Raw genomic sequence first — 18411 nt, 5'->3', positions numbered from 1 at the left:
TGCTAGAATACGTTCAGCTAGTTGCCCAGTTAGTTATAGCAGTCAACTTGACCTACTACACCTACGAGTACCTGTGCTTTAAATAAACGGTCAACAAATTTAAAACGTATATTATAAAATGGACGACATCAAAAGTATTCTCGCCGATTCAAAAAGCCAATCAAAAACAGAATCAACCTCAAACGTAGAAGACCGCCTGTATTCAATTGTTGCATCTGGCGAATCTAAAAAATACTTCGGCAAAGAATACTCGATCAAAGAAACCATGTCACCCAAAGATCAAGAAAAGCTTTTTAACCTCTATGAATTTAAGTTTGGCAAAGAGATCGTTAAAACTCTAGGTAACGCTATTTTGAGCCTCTACTCTCGCTTGCTCGGTATAGCTACTCCGGTCGAATTTTTAGGCTTTAACGTCAACTTAAAATCAGAAGGAGCGCTAACTAAAGACTTAAACGACGACCCAATTATCAGTCAAACGATGGGGCACCTACTCACAGAGATCTGTTATAAATACGGGGTTTACCTGTCCCCACTTACAGCAGCGTTGATTACAACAAAGCATCTAGAATTCAACAAAAGTTCTCTTATTATAAAAGATGTCAACGGAAACGAGCAAGAACGAAGCGAACCCAACACCAGCGAACAACCAAATTCAGACGGTAACTAAAGCTAAAAATCCAAAGCGTGTAGAACAAGGTAAAAAATTGGCCGAGCATAACAGGAAGATGAAGCAACAGCTCGCCAAGATGAAATTAGCGAGCGAAGAGAGCAACCAAAACTTCAGCTCAGAAAACAAAATTTACCAAACGGCCATCGAGAACAGAAACTTGATATTTGGTGAATTGGCAATTGGTGTGCTCGCGGTCTATTTAATTTGGAAAAATAAGTCGAGCGCTCAACCTTCTCAACAAATTATTCAACCAAAACGAGAAGCAAGTAAAATGAACCAAGTGAGTATTCCTAACCAAGAACCAATTTTGGATATGGAATGAATTTAAAAGTTCTTTATTATTAAATATGAGTAACACTAAATCAATCAACGGAATCGCAAATACGGTTTACCACGGTGCCGTCGTCTCGGGGCTATCGCTCGGTTACGCCATGCTGTCGAGTAGGCTTTTTAAAATTAAACCGCCAGATCTAAATAAATTATCTACCGAAGACGCGTTGAAATTGACCGCGCTGTCTAGCGGTGCATCGGCTACCCAGGGTTGGTTGGTAGCGCAGGGTATTCTGCCCGCGAGTTTTCCTATGAGTAGCAGTTAAGTTTTCTTATTTCAAAGTTAAAGTAAAATGGCAGACGGAGAATTCGATCTGGAGGAATATCCTCTGATAGAAAATCAAGAAAGCGAGCAAAGGGAGCGCGACCAAGATTTTGTTGAGAATGATCGACAAGAAACGTCCTTTATGGAAGGTGCAAATGAACCTGGATGGGGCGATACAAACACTTCATTACATGAACTAAGAGTAGGAATAGAACCGATTAAACCAAATGAACCAAAATTGACCATAAAACCAAGACCAGTCGGTGAAACATTAGAAAGAGGGAGAGCGGCATTAATAACTAATCCAATTGTAGAAGACTTTTACCGATATTTTAAACTCGCCGGGAGAAAAGATGTACCATCAGTACTTCACTAAGAAAGGTTTGATTACCGCAAAGGCAAAGGTTTATTTTACAAACGTGAAGGCGATTACGGTGATGTGCTATTAACCGACAAAAGAAACCCAGGTGCAGTTGTCGGTCTTGACACAATCATCAAAAACACCAAAGCTGCTGGATACACCGGAAGGGGTGAAGACACCATGTCAGCACAAGATTTTATAAGATTCAAATTGGGATTTGGCAATTATGGAAGATCAGTGCAAAAAGCTGAATCAAAGTTAAAATCCATTCAACCCGAGAGCATTACAATGGAAGAGCTACCCCAAATATCAGACCAAGTCAAAGACATCGTAGAAGAGCTCACCCAAGATACAAACGTTCAAACAGAAGGATTAAACTATAGAAAGCTCTTAGGATTAGACAAACAATTGCGAACGATTAGAGGACAGATACGATTAAACGAAGCTAAAATTACCGAAATTCAAGAAGAAATAAGTAGTCTCGAGACTTCTGAAGATTCGGGTCGTTTACGTGACTTGCAAGATCAACTCGAAGGACTACAAGCTCAAAGAGACATATTAAACGGTCAACTCAAAAGCCAAATATCGCGAGTTAAAGATTTAATTAATTACGCTTTACATTCGGATGACACCCTGGGTGATAAGATTCGAACGATATTTAGAGAACAAGGCGTCACGATCGCAAGCATTTTAACGGCTTTTAGTTTAGCCGTGAGTACCATCGTAAGTAGTATCGTAGCTAGCGTCAGAGCTGTTGGAACTCCTAGTGTAACGCCTGAACCGACACCAACGCCGGGTCCTCCTTCCAAAGGTGGAATTACCGATTGGATCAAACGTCAACTGTGGAACCTGGCAAACGTGTTGAAGAAACTCGGGTTGAAAGCTTTAGGCGCTTTGCCCGGGGTCATAGGTAGCATTTTGAGTTGGATTTTTAACGTGGCGAGTAAAGCGGTCGGATGGGTGGCAGAGCACGTGTGGACCTTGTTTGTAGGCTTGGGTGTTTTGATTTTGACGTACGTGCAAAAAGGGTAAAAAGGCCAAAAAATTAAATCTCACCTCAAATTTGGGGTGAAATTTTTTTACGCCTTAATTCAAGATTCGGCTCGCTTCAGTAATACTCGCTTCGCTCGTTACTCGCTTTGCTCGTTTAAGTTGAAATTTTGTATAACGTAAAACCGATGATTAATTATTGTGTAACGCGTCAAATACGTCGTCGCTCGGAATGGGCATCACGCAGTCGTAAAATATTTTTCGTACGGTGTAATACACGTGAAAGTTAAATAAAGCCGAGACGTACGGATTGGGGTCGGACAGCAGATCAAAACTGACACCGCAGGCCGTCGTCGCGCAATAGACCGCAAAATTAAATTGATTTTGGTAAAACGATATCGGCTCGGTAGACCACCTATTTACTGCTTCGTCCGTGGTTACTTTCGGTAATTTATACGCGTGCGTTAAATTTGAAAACTCGGCTGTAAAGGAATCGTCTTCGTTGACTAAAATTGTTAGACTACTACAGTTGGCTCCCATTTATTTTAAAAGACTTTTAAAGGAGGGGCCGTCGGTTGAGTGACAATGGTCGGGTTGCTCGCTTCGCTCGCTTCTCGATAAGCGGGTGGAGATTCTGGTTTCTCTTCAAACTTAACCGACTTTGTAAAACGTATTCGCCAAGTTTTTTCATAAGATCTTTTTTTAAAACCGCCGCCCGTTCGTTGGCTAGCGCTTCTGCTCTTTCGTTGACTTGACGTTCGAATTCTTCTTTAGTGCTCGCTTCGCTGCTCGCTTCGCTCGCTTTTGTAGACATACGCGATCTGATCTTTTCTTTCATCTCGTTGAACTTTTCAGCTTGGATAAAATAAGGACAAATTCTTCCTTAGATATGTCACCGTCTTCAATTCCGTGAGATACGTATTCCTCGATGGTGTTTAATTTAGCGTCTGCCAAAATTCGAATTTGGTCGTGTTTTTAGTTTTGTGGGTGAGTCTACGGGAGGCGTACTTTAGAATCGCGTAAGCGCCAAACGCACCGATAGCGATGCCTTCCATCACAAGTCCGAAGGGACCAGTAACGACACCCAAAATGGCGGAAATGCCTACGGCTGCCGAAGACGCGCCCAGGGCTTCCACGCCGTACTCCACGTATCCGAGCGCGGTTAAGAGTCGTTTGATCGTTTTGTAACTATTTTCCCTCGCGTCGCGTTCTCTTTGGATTTGAGATTTAATTTATTCGATCTTTCTGAGTCTGTAAACCTTTATTTCTGCTTGTTCAGCCAAATTTAAGGTCAAAACCGGGTAAATGTTGGTCGTCATCTTTTACTATAACCATTTCTAATTTAAACGATGTTAAGTTCGATTAAAATGCCATCGCCTTTACCGCTTACCAACATACCATTGTCGTTTTTTAAAGAAAAGGTTAGTTCGTCTATATTTCTGTTTATCAGCCTTTTACAAGTTGAGTTGACTTCAAGGTTACACAGATCTGTGTCCCAGGTGGTGAGTACCTTCGAAGATTTCCCGTCATAAAAGTTAAAATTTGGGTCAAGCTGTTCACAGTGGATAAAAAGGTATTTAATTTGTTCGATGTCATAGTTGCCTTGGTATATAAAAAGTTTTGTAAATCACCAGGTGGCAAACCGAGCAATTTACCCACGTGTTTGTTTAGTTTTAGTTTTAAATAAGGGTCAAAAATGACTAAAGTCACCGATTTTGACTTTTCGTATACTTTAAAACTCACACCTGGAATAGCGTTTAAAATAAAATCAAACCAGTCGATACTGTAGTAACTGGGTTCTAAGGTGATACTACCAGACAATCCAGAGATACTTACTGACTCAAACGCTTACTTTGTGTAAAGTTGGTTAAATACGGGTTTTGCTTGGCCTTTTAAAATAGATTGTACAGTAGAAGACATAGTATCCCAAATGAACAATTAATTCTCTTCAGTTGTCGGTGGTGACCCACCCTTTAGATGATTTCCATAGTCTAATCTATCAAAAATTTGATTGAGGGCGTTTACAATGCCCGCTAGTGTCATTTGAAAAGACAAAGAAATGATAAAATTTACATCTATTTCAGTAATCATTCTTGGGTAAAAAAGGTCATCTAGCATTTGTGCTATAAAAAGCTCGTCTTCATAAGAGCCGCTATCAAGAAGGTTTAACTTTTTTTCCATTTCTTGTCGAAAACTATCATTATAATATAATCGATTAAAATATAAAGGCTTATAATTTGCACGAAAATAAAAAGAAGAAAAATCAGTAAATTTGTCTTTTATTACACTTAGTATAGATAACATGTGTGCTTTATACACTTTTATTCGTCTAACATTATATTCCACATTTAAAGTGTATTTGTGTATGTTTCTTAAAAAATTTAGGGTCGCAAAATAAAATCCAAAAAAAAAACATCTATTGATTGTAAACTTGGTTTTTCAATTTCATATTTTTCATCTGTATATAGATCACTGTATTTTTGCACCAAGGCTTGATTGATTGATCCATCATCACCGGGTTCGTTAGGTAATTCTTTTACCCCCCACTCAATCTCTGTCTCCCTCATAATGTTAAAAAACCTTTTTTCTAGCTGAATGTTTTTAACGCAAATCGATTTTGTGCCTTTTTCGTTTTTGATCGGGTTTTTAAGCTGAAACGTCTGCGGGTTTTTGGTCAAGTGAAATGTATGAGTCTCAATTTTATTTTATACGCGTTTTAAAAAAATGTTTAACTCGATTAAAATTTTGCAGAAATTATTCAAGAGCTCACCTCTGTCGTTTTTAACAGAAAAAGTCAATTCACTGATGTTTCTGTGTATTAACTTTTTAGGCGTTTTACAGTGATTACAGGTGATAGGCTCGGTAGCTATCACGTCTAGCAAGTATAAAGACTGCCCGTTATAAAAGTTGTCAAATGTATTTAATTGTTCGCAATGAATAAACGCGAGTTTCAAGGGGTTTAAATCGTAATTGCCTTCGTAAATGACGTTGGGTAAAAGTTTTATTTTGGGTAAGTTTAATAGCTTGGAAACTTCTTTATTTAGTCGCAACTTGAGATTGGGGTCCGTAATGGCCAAAGTCACCCTTTTAGATTTCGAGTGAACCTTAAAAGAAACGCCCGGGATCGAGTTTAACAAAAAGTGAAACCAGTCTATGCCGTAATAACCGGGGGATACCACGATGCTTCCTCTTTGACCCTCGGGTAATGGTTCAGATGAGCTTTGCGAGTGAAGTCTGTCGTATATAGGTACAGTTAGCCCCGTCAAAAACAGTCTTTTAGTTAATTCTCTTCTGGGTTTCCTGGGGGAGTTGGTTGGAGGATTACCGTCCAAGTTTGTATCCCACTCAATTTCAGTCGCGTTTGTTACGTTAAAATATCCAGCTTCAAACTGAATATTCTTTTCTCGGACGACTTTGTCGCCTTTGGTGTTGTTGATCTCGTTTTTCAATCTAAACGTCTGCTCGCTCTCGGTCAAGTAAAACGTGTGAGTCTCCATTTTATTATATACCCGCTTTAAAAAACTTTTCGAGGGCGTTTTTCCAGTGCTTATCTGAGACTTGGAAAAGGTGTTTCACTTTAGATTCGGTTTCCCCAGTGACGTCTTGATAACATACCGCGATTGAAGCCTTCAAAGGTTTACCTCGAGAGATCTTACCGTTTGGAACTTGGTTTAACTTGTATTCTATTTCACCCTCTTCGCCGTTTTTAAAACAAATGTTATATTTTTGTAGGGTTTTTCTTGATTTTGGTGGTGGCGGTTTTCTCCAAACGTGATGATTAAAGTACCGATCTCCCATGTCTGCTGGGGTGTAAGAAGTGAGCGAAGCGAACCCAAACATTTGGCCAAAATGTTTACAAGCGTTTCTTTCATCTATTTCAACTATTTGGTGGTTACAAGCGGGTATCGGTTGACTTTGTTTTTGTGATCCCGCTATGTGTACTTCCTTTAGATTCAGCAAGTGACAAAGCTCCGCATTAGTCATCTTTTATATATAGGTCATTTATTCAAGGCGGTTATATACATAGCACATTTTGCTTTAAACAGAGCTACGCTTTAAGTAGAGGTCACGAGTTCAGACCGGAAAAGCGAGGGGAAGTTCCTTTTCGTTTGTGAGTGATTGCTGGTGCAGGTCGTCGCACGTCACGAGTTGTTTACAGCCGGGGTCAAAAGTTCAAGGTCAGTGAAGCGAGCAAAGCAAGCGGCGCTAGTCACGAGTTGTTTACAGCGAGTGAAGCGAGCGGCGCCGGGGTCAAAAGGTGAGTGTGGTGGGTGAAAGGGGGTTTTGGCTCAGAATGTATATATTCACCGGCACCTCAGAGCTGGGTTTTTTGGGTCGATGACGTACCGGAGGAAATCTAGAATTCCAGATTTTTAGGGGATTTCCCCCGATTTTTTGAGTCGATGTACTACCCACGGGTTTTTGCTGAAAACGGTGAAAAGGGGCATGTGGTCCAGAACTGTCCAATCCCTACTACTCCTTCTATTATTAGTCCTTTCCAAATTTGTGGTGTTAAAGGTAGCCTTCTTTAACTTCACTTTTTATCTCTCTCGATCAACAGAAGTCTATTAATCGTGTTGATTGGAATTTTCTTTTAAGAGTTTTTTGTAAAATTTGGATTTGGGCCTAATTATGTCAAATGGCTCCGTATTTTATTTACAGACATTTCTGGTCAAGTTCTGGTCAATGGCCTTCTCTCTGATCCTTTTCCTCTACAGAAAGGTGTCCGGCAGGGATGTCCATTGTCGCCTTATCTGTATGTTATTTTCATTGAACTCTTCGCGGCGGTATTTCGTAGTGATGAAGATATTCAAGGAATCATCATCCCCGGTAGCAATAACATCCAGTGTAAAATTTTGCAGTATGCAGATGATACTACTTGTATTTTACGTAATGCTACTTCGGTTATTAAACTTTTTAATATTATCGGTCATTTTAAAGGAGCTAGTGGTTCTAGACGTAGTGTCAATAAGTCCAAAGGCTTTGTTTAAGGTGATTTCAATGAAAGATTGCGCGACCTTTGTCCCATATTGTGGACACGGGAGCCAATCAACATCAACGGTTTCTGGATAGGCAAGGGCGACATGTCCACCGGAGGACCGGTTAAATAAACTCCACCTCTGTGTTGAGATTTGAAGCGTCGCTCCCTCTCTCTTTTTGGGAAAGTTTTAGTTATGAATACTGTCTTCCTTTCTCACCTTTTCTATGTTTTTCCTGTTTATCCTCTGCCGGTCTCCATAGAAAGGAAGATTAACAAGATCATTTTTCCATTTTTGTGAACAGGTAAAACAGAACTGGTTCGCCGAGCCACTTTCTGCCAGCCTACGGAACGCGGTGGCTTTGGTGTTATTACCAGCGTGAGGTTGAAATCGGACGCCATTTTCGTCAAAGGTCTGTGTTCTTTTTTCGTGCTAACACCCCACCTTAGGATTTTTCGCCGCTTTCTGGTGCTCCCTCCGTGACATTCTTCTGCCTGCGTTTTCTTCAATTCTCCGTCCTCTTTCCTTTTCCGTTCCACCTCTCTATTCTACCTTGTGTTCTCTAATTCGTTCTTTGCCTAATCTCTGTTCAATCAACTGGAACAGCGTTACGGTACGCATGTGTGTATAACCTTCTTGTTAATCAAATTCCAGCTATTCTGCCTCGCTCAGATGTTTTCTTTTCTGTTCCGCAGTTTTCCGTTTTAGTAAATAACCACCTCGACCTCTTCCTCCAAGATTTAAATTGGCGAATTCCATGGAAGGCTGTCAAAACAGCTCAGCGACTGTCCTCGTGGGGCATCGGCCGTGGCAAATGTCCATGACTCAATTGCAGCTGTACTGAATCACTTCTTCACTTGCTATGGACCTGTCCCTTTGTTGTGGGACAGGGCTACCTATATATTCCTGTTCCTGTTTCTGGTCCCACTTTCACTATTTCCCCTTCACTCATTTTCAATGCAGATGGTCTTAACCCTATGAGAAACAATTAATGAATATCTTATAAGTCATCCTTATTGGGACTGAGGAGCAGCGTGCTGTCACTAGGTGACTCGCTGGAGTAGTGGGACCTGTGTGTGCAAGTTCAATACTTACCAATTGTCATGACTTGTTCATAAAATATGTAGTTTCTCATATATTGGCCTAAATATGTAACCATGGGATAATTTAATTTTTTCTACACCTTGAATGATACCTGGGTAACTACAGATCAATTACTGTCCTGAAATGTTTAAAAATAAATCACTTCTCATTATATGCATTAGGCTCATCCATCTTTTTGTCTAAAATTATATTCCTATTTTTGTTGCCTCTGATCAAAAGTGATAAAAGTGCCCATGATTATATAGCACTCATACCCGAATTATTTCTTTGTATTAATGTAAAAGTACATGTACACATACCCATATGGACGGAATTTTATTTTGTATACTCATACCTATCCACATGCTCACAAATGGTTGCAGTCCTTTAAGAGTGTTATCTAGCTGAAAGTGACAGTCTTAAATTCACACACCAAAATACTGTACAGATGGTATGTTGTTCATAATACCTTTCATAGACAATAGAGATGGAGTACTGATCGGGCCTTAAAATTGTGTCTGATAGCTTAAAGTTAAATGTGAAACGGGTTATTTTTTTGGTTAAAAATCCCTGTATTTTAATTAATTGAAATACATTTTTTCCCTTGCTTATCTGAATGGGGGTTTAACAGTGTGTCTGTCTTAGACACACAATACTCTTTTCAAAATGTATAGTTTTTTCCATCTCAAATAAAATGAAAAAAACATACACATAAATGTGATAATGTTAAACCTGGATCTAAAACGCAGTCACCAGAGTTTAGTTGTAATTATTTATTTTGGTAGCTGTTTTCTGATTGTCGAAAAATTAATGCACAAAAAGCCACTACCGGACACAAACTTGTTTTTTAATTTTTTGCATATTGAGCTCTGATTTGATCTATAGAGAAACGTCCACATATGCAGATTAGTAGTATATTGTGAGCAAAATCATACCGTGTTGAGGTGGTACCGTATTGAGGTGGAGGTGGGATGAGGTGGTACCGTATTGAGGTGGTACCGTATTGAGGTGGAGGTGGGATGAGGTGGTACCGTATTGAGGTGGAGGTGGTACCGTATTGAGGTGGTGTGAGGTGGGAGTGAATTATCATATACCTGATGTGAAACAAAAGAATTGATAAATTATACGTATAATATACGTACAAATTATGCGAATGGCGTCAAGCCGGGACGAAGTCGCGGGTTCAGTGGAGTTCCCGGAGGGACTCCACGCCGAACCACGGAGTGGTGAGGAGGGCTCACCCCACGGTAGTGTTCAACTGGCGTTAGCCAGTTGGGGAACGAGTGACGAAGTCACGAAGTGGACGCGTAAATTTTCAAATCGATAAAATAAATAAATAAAATAAAATTCAAAGCAAAATACCTGTTTCGATTTTCTGTTCAAACTTCTGTCCGAATGGCTTGACTGGACGACCGTATACGGATCCATATAAATTATGCGAATGGCGTCAAGCCGGGACGAAGTCGCGGGTTGAGTGGAGTTCCCGGAGGGACTCCACGCAGGATACATGGTTGCCAGAGGGACTTGCACAACAAATATCACCTACAGTAAACATCTTTTAAGCAACATCCGCATCCAACAAGATGATGCAGGTCTCAATTTCTATGGGCCAGCTGTCAGTCACTCAGCGTTTTGTTGAAGTACGAAGAGTAAGGAGCTGAGTTCGCCTCGCAAATCCGTGGTTGCCAGAGAGACTTTCACAACAAACATCACTTCTTGCGCATCTTGGCCCCAAAGTCCGCGTCTAAAAAGATTGTTGATTGTCGTTGCCAAGGTATTTCCCCAATCCGCATCCAACAAGATGATGCAGGTCTCAATTTCTATGGGCGGGCTGTCAGTCACTCAGCGTTTTGTTGAAGTACGAAGAGTAAGGAGCTGAGTTCGCCTCGCAAATCCGTGGTTGCCAGAGAGACTTTCACAACAAACATCACTTCTTGCGCATCTTGGCCCCAAAGTCCGCGTCTAAAAAGATTGTTGATTGTCGTTGCCAAGGTATTTCCCCAAACATGGTCCTCCTCTGGTGAGGATATAACATGGATGTAACGCACGATCCAGTTCAAATCCGATCTCCGAGAGTCATCTGTCATCCCTTCCGAGTCAACTTTTTTGCAGCCTTGTTCTACCAACGTTAATAACTATAGTTATGTCTCAGCCGTGGGAGAGTCCCGACTTCACCAATAGTCAGCTGGAGGAGATTCAGCGCATCGCCGACGAGATGTATGCAAAGGTAGACATAAAAACAATTTCGATTTTAACTTTATTAGCTTTCTTGCTATATTTTGAAAGAAAAAAAAATAATAATAATAAATAAATAAAATAAAATATCCCCCCCATGGGTGTTGTATTGTAATTGTAAACTAAATGTAATGTTTGGTTCTGTTCGAACAGGATGGTGAATTCGTGTACAATCCTGATGATTTTCCTCCTCTGAGACCGATTTGCGCAGCTCCTGAATTAGACAACGGAGTCGAAGAGGTATGTAAACATTTTCCCCAAACCCCCAACTTGTTTATTCGTGCATATACATGCGATAACTTGTCCACGCTTATTCATGACGTCATGCCTGTTATTATTGTCCAGCGATAAAGCGCTTAAGACAAGTCTGGACATGCCGACACTCCGTCGTTGTCTTTTTGATCGTTTATTTGTCGGTACACGAATGAAAACCTACGGCCGCTCATACACTGTCGGTTAAGCACTGGCATGTGTCCCTCACAACCCGTTTGATCTTAGTCGCAATCACATCTGCTCCATCTACCACGTAATATCCTTTTAATATTTCATTGTATCTTGTACTGTTTGTTTTATAGACTCCTTTTGAAGTTCCGTCGAAGCGCAAGAAGATGAAGAGAGTTCTAGGTGTGCACGAATGTTTAGTCTGCAATAAAACATTCACTCGCAGAGATGCCCTGCGACGACACAAGACCACCCACACCACAGTCAAATCTGTATCCTGCCCAGAGTGCGGTGCATCATTCCGGCGCACCGACAACATGAAACGCCATAGGTGTTCTCAACACCAGCAGCGCACCGATCCTGCAAGGCCAACATCATCAGCTACTACTGCACCGCACAATCGCAGCGGTACTTCAAGACCAGAACCCCCAGTCCAGCCTACAGATGGTGCTCATCATCAGCCGGACGACCAGCCTGGATGCTGCCATTGGCCCGACCCAGCCACGCTCGCCCCTGCTCATCCCATCGCCAATAGCAATCAGCAGAGTATGACAGCTCCTCCGCCCGCCACAGCCCCAGCCCCAGCCCCCACCAGTGACAATCCTCGCAAATGCCCCGGTTGCGGTAAAGCTTTTCCTCTCATTGAATCGATGCATCGCCACTACGCCAGAGTACACACCGGCCAGAGACCGACTCCGCCCTCCCCACAACCCATCGATGATCGATTTGAGGAAGATCCTTTGGTTTACCCAGAGGGTGACGAGGATGACTTGGGCCTAACTGACATTATTCGGGACAACTGGGAGAGTATTCGTGCCTTCCAGGTTACGGGTCATCCAGTAGAGGATATTTACAACATTCGTGTCGTGCAGTCATCTAAAAACCACAGAAACACTGCCCAGAAAATACTCAGTAATCTGACAGACCACGAGCAGTTGATCAACGTCTCGTTTGGAGCTATTGTGCGCCATGATGAGACGGGGGAGCTCCGTTTCTTCGATGCAGACTCAGTCAGATTTTTTCCAACACCGGTGTCTTTTGACAGTCACTTCCTGGAACAGTTTGAGGATGAAGTCATTGCCGACTTTGTTCGTGGACATTTTAAAGACTGGTCGCTGGTTGCCCTCACCAATATTCGCCTGTTTGTGCGTCATGCCCCCGACCCCCTTCGAGATGACCCCGAGGAGTTCCCCGCAGAAATGGAAGTAGACGACGACGAAGTCGGCCGTGTGTACAGAAACAATTGGGCCGCTATCCGGACCCATCATCGAATCGGTCGGGTGATTCAGGACATTTATAATATACGAATGGATCGCCCTGAGGCTTCATTCATGCAGATCATGAATGGAATATTTAAGAAACTGACATGCCGAGTGAAGGTCAACCTTTCATGTGGATTCATCTTGCGGCACAACGAAACTGGTGAGCTGCGGTATTTCCACCCGTCTCATAACAATGCGAAACTGTTTTCTATTCCATTTACCATCGGCAGCCAGGGAGATATGGACAGTTTGATCGAGGCTCTGGAAGCATTGGATGTTGTGGAATATGCCCGGCAGCAACGCCCAGACACAAAATGGACGGTCGTGGTGCTGACCAATCTTGCCGTCTATGTGAACAAAATGCCGCAGTTCTACATTGGAGCTCCACCGCAAAGCCTACCTGACTTTGTCAAGAACAATAGAGGTCTCCATAATCTTACACACAATCCAAACAATTGGCAAAGATACAACGATAATCTTTGCTTTTTCCGGTGTCTGGCGCTGAACCGAGGGGCGCCTCTGAGGGGGTTGGAGAGGACAACCCAGGATCTTGCCGAAACTTTCCAGCGATCTACGGGGAGACAAATCAGCCGGGGTGTTACAATGGAAGACCTAAGTGAAGCCGAGCAAATCTTCGAAGTCACAATTCAGGTCTACAGCTTGACGCAGGTGGACAATGGTGACGACCGCCAACAGACCAGGGTACACCTCATCCGCCGCTCTCATCGACGATATGCCGCCAACCTCCACCTGCATCTGTTCCAAGAACATTTTTCGTACATTTTTGACTTAAATAAATTCAGTCAAACGTACGAGTGTGAAAAATGCAGAATGATTTTCAACAGATCATCCAACCTTCAACGTCATGTACCCACATGTAACGTTAATGTAAAACACACATTCCCCGGCGGTGTGTACAACCTACCGGATACAATTTTTGATAAGCTGGAGGAAGCAGGCATCGACGTCGAAGAGAACTTAAAATATTACCCCTACAGGGCGACCTACGACTACGAATGCTACTTCGACAACGTGGATCAAAATGGCGGCCAGGAAAAACTTACATGGTGCAATCGCCACGAATTGCTTAGTGTCAGTGTCGCCAGCAATGTCCCGAACTTTGAATCCGCGAGATGTTTTGTGAGTGATGGTGACCCCGCAAGTCTGGTGGGGCGTATGGTGAACTATCTCCACGAAATAAGCGAGGCGGCATTCATCAATTTGACCGAGAAGTTCGAGGATGTTTTCAGCCGTATCCAAGAACTGGTCGAGCTCCAACAGAACCAAGAGGGTAAACAACCGCGGGCACGAGATGACACCGCACCAACCAAGAAAGTAGCTGCGGAGAAATTGCGGGAGGAACTGGAGCACCATCTTGGTGAACTTCCCGTGATCGGCTTCAATTCAAGTAAATACGACTTGAATGTCATAAAAAAACACCTCTACCAAAGACTGAAGGAGGCCGGCGACCCTGTGGAGATGGTCATCAAACGAGGTGGGAGTTACATGGCCCTGAAAACCAAGAAGTTGAAGTTCCTTGACATCTCTAATTATCTGGCACCCGGGTACTCCTACGAAAAGTTTCTAAAAGCATATGACTGTGCACACGATAAGGGTTTCTTTCCGTATGAGTACATGACAAACCTGAACAAGCTTCACGAAACTGCACTGCCACCCCACGAAGCGTTTTTCAGCACACTGAAGGAGACAAACATCACCGAGGAGGACTACCGTTACTGTCAGCAAGTTTGGCGGGACGAAGGAATGACCACACTGCGAGACTTGCTAGTATGGTACAACAACCTTGACGTGCTCCCGTTTCTGGACGCCATCCAGAAGATGTTCAACTTTTACAAAGAACGGCGTATGGACATGTTCGAGACAGCCATATCTGTACCCGGCCTCTCTTTGCAGTATCTGTTTTTGACACTCGCAGATAACATATCCTTTTCCCTCGTCGACGAGCCCAACAAGGACTTGTATTACCTGCTGAAAAAGAACATTGTCGGGGGCCCGTCCATAGTGTTCCACCGCTACCATGAGAGGGGGAAGACACAGATTCGAGGAGGACCGCAGCAGTGTGCCAATATCGTCGGGTTTGATGCAAACGCCTTGTATCTGTGGTCCTTGATGCAACCAATGCCGGTCGGGACTTTTATCAGGCGACGAGAAGAAGACAACTTCAAGCCAGTGCCGAGCCACAAGTGGGGAGCCAAGGCATCAGAATGGTTGGAGTGGGTGGCACACACTGATGGTCTCTTCATTCGCCATCAACTCAACCGCGGTGAAAAGCGAGTGGGGTCGAGGGCAATTCCAGTAGACGGCTTCTGTAAAGAGAACAATACCGTTTACCAGTTCCATGGCTGTTTCTGGCACGGGCATCGCTGTCATCTGAATCCCCAAGAATTCAACCCTGTGAAGAACCTGCCGCGTGCTGAACTGAGGCGACAGACTGAGGAGATATCCACCTACATCCGGGCCCAGGGTCATAGTCTGGTCGAGATGTGGGAATGTGAATGGACTCGCTTGCAACAGGAAGATGCCAACGCCGCTGACTTTGTCCGTTCCAGAAGACTGCTTCACCAGCATAAGACACTCAACCAGCGTGGCATCCTGGATGCAGTCGTCAACGAAGAGCTCTTCGGCCTGGTGGAGTGCGATATCGAGGTACCCGCCCAACTTCGCGAGACGTTTGCAGAAATGCCGCCCATCTTCAAGAACGTCGAGATTAGCCGCGAGGACATTGGGGACCATATGCGGGAGTATGCAGAGAGGGAAGGTCTGATGAAGTCACCTCGCCGCAGCCTCATCGGTAGTATGTTTGGTCGCCGTATTCTACTAGCCTCTCCGCTGTTACGGTGGTACATACAACATGGTCTTCACGTTACACATATCTACCAGTTCATTCAGTATGGGCAGGCAGCGTGTTTTCAACCCTTCGGGGAAGCGGTCAGCAACGCCAGGAGGGACGGTGACGTCGACCCGTCTAAAGGAATCATCGCAGACACCATGAAGCTCCTGGGGAATTCCGCCTATGGCAAGACGGTGACCAACCAGGAGAAACACCTGCAAGTTCAAGTTGCACACAGCGATGAAGCAGCATCTCGTCTCATCAACCTGCCCAATTTCCGTGCCCTCCATACACTGGACGAGAAACTATATGAGGTGGAGCTCAACAAAAAAGCCATCCGCCTGGGTCTCCCGTTGCAAATTGGTTTCTTCGTCTACCAATATGCCAAAGTGCGTATGCTCCAATTTTACTTTGACTTTCTCCTGAAGTTCATTGATCCCGCAGATTTTCAGCTCTGCGAAATGGACACTGATTCTGCGTACATGGCCATTTCGGCGCAGAGATTGGAGGACATCATCAAGCCACATCTGCGGGACCAGTTTCAGCGTGAGAAGTCATCCTGGTTTCCCCGCAACAACACCCCTACCCATCGTGCCTTCGACAAGCGCACACCTGGCCTCTTCAAAGTCGAATGGGAGGGGGACGGCATCGTCGCCCTTTGCAGCAAAACGTATTACTGCTTCGGTGACCAAGATAAGGCAAGCTGCAAGGGGATCAACAAAAGGACCAACAACATCAGCAAGCGGCGATACTTGGATACGCTTCAGACACAGCAAGCCGGGGAAGGGGTCAACCGCGGCTTCCGGATGCGGGAGGACGGCATGCACACCTACCAGCAGGTGAAGACTGCGTTCACTTACCTCTATCCCAAGAGGAAGGTGGCACCGGATGGAGTAACAACAACATACTTGGACCTCTTGGACATTGGAACTCTAAAAGGGCCACAACCAAAATGAAACCAACAAAACAAATGAAAACACACGCAAAACTGTAAAAATACGCAAGTGCAATGGAAACTCCGCAAGTATACAATCGTTGAAATAACCTTGAACGCTATAATATCAGGTGGATGTTTCCCTCGATTTACAGTTTCCAAAGTTGGATGTTTGCCATCATTTTTAAATTCTTGTCGATTCAAGACAAATTTCCAAAGGTGCTTATTTGCGTTAAATTTGTAATTTTCTAAATTCTTGTCGTTTCAAAACAAATTTCCAAAGGTGCTTATTTGTGTTGAATTTTGCCTTTTTGTAATTCTTGTTGTTTCTGTTTGAATTTTAATTTGTAATATCTAAGTTCTCCTTGTTTCTGTTTAAGTCTTAATTTGATTTGATTTTCCTCAGCGTAAAGAAAGACAGTCTTTTTCAAGAATAAAATATGATCGAAACAAGAAGAAAAGAAAATTTCTTTCTTTAAGTAGTTTGAAACTTTAGGAAATAACAAAAATAACAATAATTATAAAATAGAATAAGGTTAAATCAAAATAAATAAAAAAAAATAAAAATAAAATGATGTATAAAAAAAATAGGAGCAACATTGGGACAGGGGCGGTAATAAAAAAAAAAATAAAAAATAATAAAAAATAAAAAAAGGGGGGGGGGAAATGAAGATTGGATATCTTTAAAATCTACCGCATTACTTTAAAAGGGTTCATTTGCTCAGATGGACGCGAGACTTAAACATCCCTTTACTTCCGTCATCGCTGGTCCTACGGGGAGCGGGAAAACCCAGTTTGTGAAACGACTCATACTTGCTGATGGAAATACACTCATCGAACCGGCTCTTGACAATATTATCTGGTGTTACGGGGAATATCAAGATGCTTATGACCATCTGGCTAGTCTGGTGCCTCAAATTCGATTTGTGGAGGGCTTTCCCGATGATCTACTTCATTCCCTCGACCGAAGTCAAAGAAACTTGGTTGTAATCGATGATCTCATGTCAGAAAGCGGCAACAACGCAAAGGTCACCGAGCTTTTTACCAAGGGAAGCCATCACAGAAACCTGTCGGTTATTCTCATTTTACAAAATTTATTTTACAAGGGAAAAGAAATGCGAACTATAAGTTTAAACGCTCATTACATGGTCCTTTTTAAGAATCCAAGAGATGCATCGCAGATTACACATTTAGCGAGACAGATGTACCCGAGTAAACCCAAATACATGATGGAGGCTTATCGAGATGCAACTGCCGCACCCTATGGTTATCTTTTCGTCGATTTAAAACCCGACACTCCAGAAAACCTGAGACTCAGAACCAACATTTTTCCCGGCGAATACCCGGTTGTTTACGTCGCCAAGGTATAAATGATAGGGTTTGCAACGGACATCAATCATTTGAAGATGACGAGGCGACTGCAGCACAACGCTCCCTACCTCCACGTGCTGGCCAGGGGGAGCGACAAGCAGAGACAGGGAGTGATCCAAGGAGCCAACAAAGAACTGATAGCCTGTTTATGTGAGTGCGCCCTCAACGTCCTTAATGGTAACGTACCTCTGAAACCATCGGAAAAGAAGAAATTACTGAAATACAAACGTCACTTGCGTGCGCTAAGCAACAAAAAAACTCCTGCTCTAAAGAAAAAGAAACTTTTACGTCAAAAGGGAGGTTTCCTCGGAGCTTTACTCACTCCAGTACTGAGTGCCCTCGGCGGATTACTTTTTAAATAAACATGGAGCACACCAAGAAAATGATTCTCGTGCCTCAAGAAACGCTGGCAAAATTACAGTCAGCGAGACGATTGGAACAAACGCCAACGACACGCGTGGTGCATAGCTTGGATGCTAAGATGAGGGATCTCTTAGAGCGGCAAAATATTTCAGACGAAGATAAAATTAAGCTTTATTACCAGACACTGCAACGCTACATCAACCTAAACAAACAAAGAATGGCACCACTGACCATGACTTTGGAGACCAAGAAGGACAATGATCAACCCACCAGGCT

General features: G+C 43.1%; 1 protein-coding gene across 1 annotated transcript; it reads left to right on the top strand.

Annotated features, from left to right (window-relative positions):
• The first annotated feature begins 10669 nt into the window (after positions 1–10669).
• LOC147797827 (uncharacterized) lies at positions 10670–16989 on the top strand. The gene is made up of 3 exons (XM_087142826.1): positions 10670–10905; positions 11067–11153; positions 11489–16989. The coding sequence occupies exons 1-3, from the start codon at positions 10822–10824 to the stop codon at positions 16421–16423; spliced, it is 5106 nt and encodes a 1701-aa protein (XP_086998952.1). The 5' UTR covers positions 10670–10821; the 3' UTR covers positions 16424–16989.
• Positions 16990–18411: the final 1422 nt, after the last annotated feature.

The sequence above is a fragment of the Acanthaster planci genome, linkage group LG10, assembly GCF_054643075.1.
Source record: "Acanthaster planci isolate LZ-2023a linkage group LG10, COTS_SCS, whole genome shotgun sequence".
NCBI classification, from domain to species: domain Eukaryota; kingdom Metazoa; phylum Echinodermata; class Asteroidea; order Valvatida; family Acanthasteridae; genus Acanthaster; species Acanthaster planci.
Note: the sequence above shows the minus strand (reverse complement) of the source record. Positions and strands in the feature narration are given on the sequence as shown.